Source organism: Pteropus vampyrus, unplaced genomic scaffold (assembly GCF_000151845.1).
Source record: "Pteropus vampyrus isolate Shadow unplaced genomic scaffold, Pvam_2.0 Scaffold858, whole genome shotgun sequence".
NCBI lineage: Eukaryota > Metazoa > Chordata > Mammalia > Chiroptera > Pteropodidae > Pteropus > Pteropus vampyrus.
This window is the reverse complement of record NW_011889639.1, coordinates 18,318-19,736: the sequence shown is the minus strand read 5'-3', so window position 1 is coordinate 19,736 and position 1,419 is coordinate 18,318. Positions and strand designations below refer to the sequence as shown.

Genomic DNA, 1,419 nt, shown 5'->3' with positions numbered 1-1,419 from the left:
ATAAGACAGAGTTAATTGCTAAAACTGCTGGTATTCAATTATTTTATACATTGATATTTAATATCAAAGAAATAAAATCTAATAAAGAAGGAAAGGGACACCTGTTGTTTCTTTAGTACATTCTGGCATCTCAGGCTCCCATACACTGTTAGCACCACAGAAAATTGTGTTGTTGCCTTTAAGGTGAGAACCCTGGTTGCATTCAAATGCGACCTCGTCTTTATAGTAATATTTTCTTCCAAATCCTGACACCAGTCTTCCATTTTCGACTACTGGATCTTGACATTTGATAACTGAAAAGTAGAGAAATTCCAGAATTAATAAAAAGCTGCTTTGACATAGGCCACTAGTGCAAAGTAGTAATATACACTTGGAACCAAGGGAGAAAGGATAGAAGGATGTTGACTTTTTTTTTCTTAAAAAAGACTATTTGTGCAATTTAAATCCACGTATGGATTTAGAGAAATCTAATAACCTGTTTCCACCTAGAATAGATCGTCATTACAATTTATTGTTTTCCTACATTCCCCCCGCCCACCCCTCATCACTGACTAGTTTTGAGAAAGGTCTGAATACCAGATAACAATTCCAGGGAAGCTGAATAGCAAGTTTTGAACATTTTAGATCTAGGGATTATTATTATTATTTTTTCATTTCATGTTGACAATGATTACAGTTTCCTGCATTTTATAAAGCAGGAAAGACTCTTTTGAGAAGGTAATACGTGAGCTCAAATGTAGAAGTTGGAAAAAAGCTAGCCAGGCAAAGATTTGGAAAAAGAAAGTCCTCAGGTAGCAACAACATACATGAACTGGGATGTTCAAGAGATAGAAAGGCCAGTGGAGTTAGAGCCATGTTTTCCAAAATTTTTGGGTTATAACCCAGAGATCAAACACCACGTTTTACATTGTAAGCCAGTATATAATCCCACAGGCCTGAGTAAATTAAAAATTAATATTTAGAGTTCATTTTACTACACTCTGGTATTTCCCATTCTACTCTACTTCTCAAGAAGTAAAATGCTGGCCATGCCCTTCTAGATTGATTTCAGGATCCAGTAATGTGTTTGGCAGAATTTGGAAAAAGCACAAAGAACACTGGGCTGGGATGTGAGTGCAGGAGAACCTCTCATGAGATTAAATCTGAGCAATAGAAAAGGGCCCATGATGTATAGCCTTTTAAACCAGAAGAGAGCTCTTCCTCGTTGCCTGTGATGTGAATTTCCATCAGGTATCTCTTTCCCTTCACTCTGAAAAACTTCCTTCAGCAATTCTTGATGTGCAGGTTGGGTAGTGACAAATTTTATTACTTTAACCTCAAAATGGTTTTATTTCACCTTCAGTTCTGAAAGATTTCCCTTGACAGAGATTTCTAGGTTATATGTTTTATTCTCTTTCAGGACTTTAGCTAATATTATTG

The 1,419-nt window shown here is 36.1% G+C and overlaps 1 protein-coding gene across 1 annotated transcript in view; it reads right to left on the bottom strand.

Moving 5' to 3' along the window:
• The window catches only part of LOC105309798 (membrane cofactor protein-like), a gene marked incomplete at both ends in the record, with an annotated part of 18,233 nt that overhangs the window by 12,437 nt on the left and 4,377 nt on the right, over positions 1 to 1,419 (bottom strand). Inside the window, one exon of the mRNA XM_011385997.1 lies at positions 102 to 293. Within this exon, the coding sequence (XP_011384299.1) occupies positions 102 to 293 (192 nt within the window). The remainder of the gene's footprint in view (positions 1 to 101; positions 294 to 1,419) is intronic.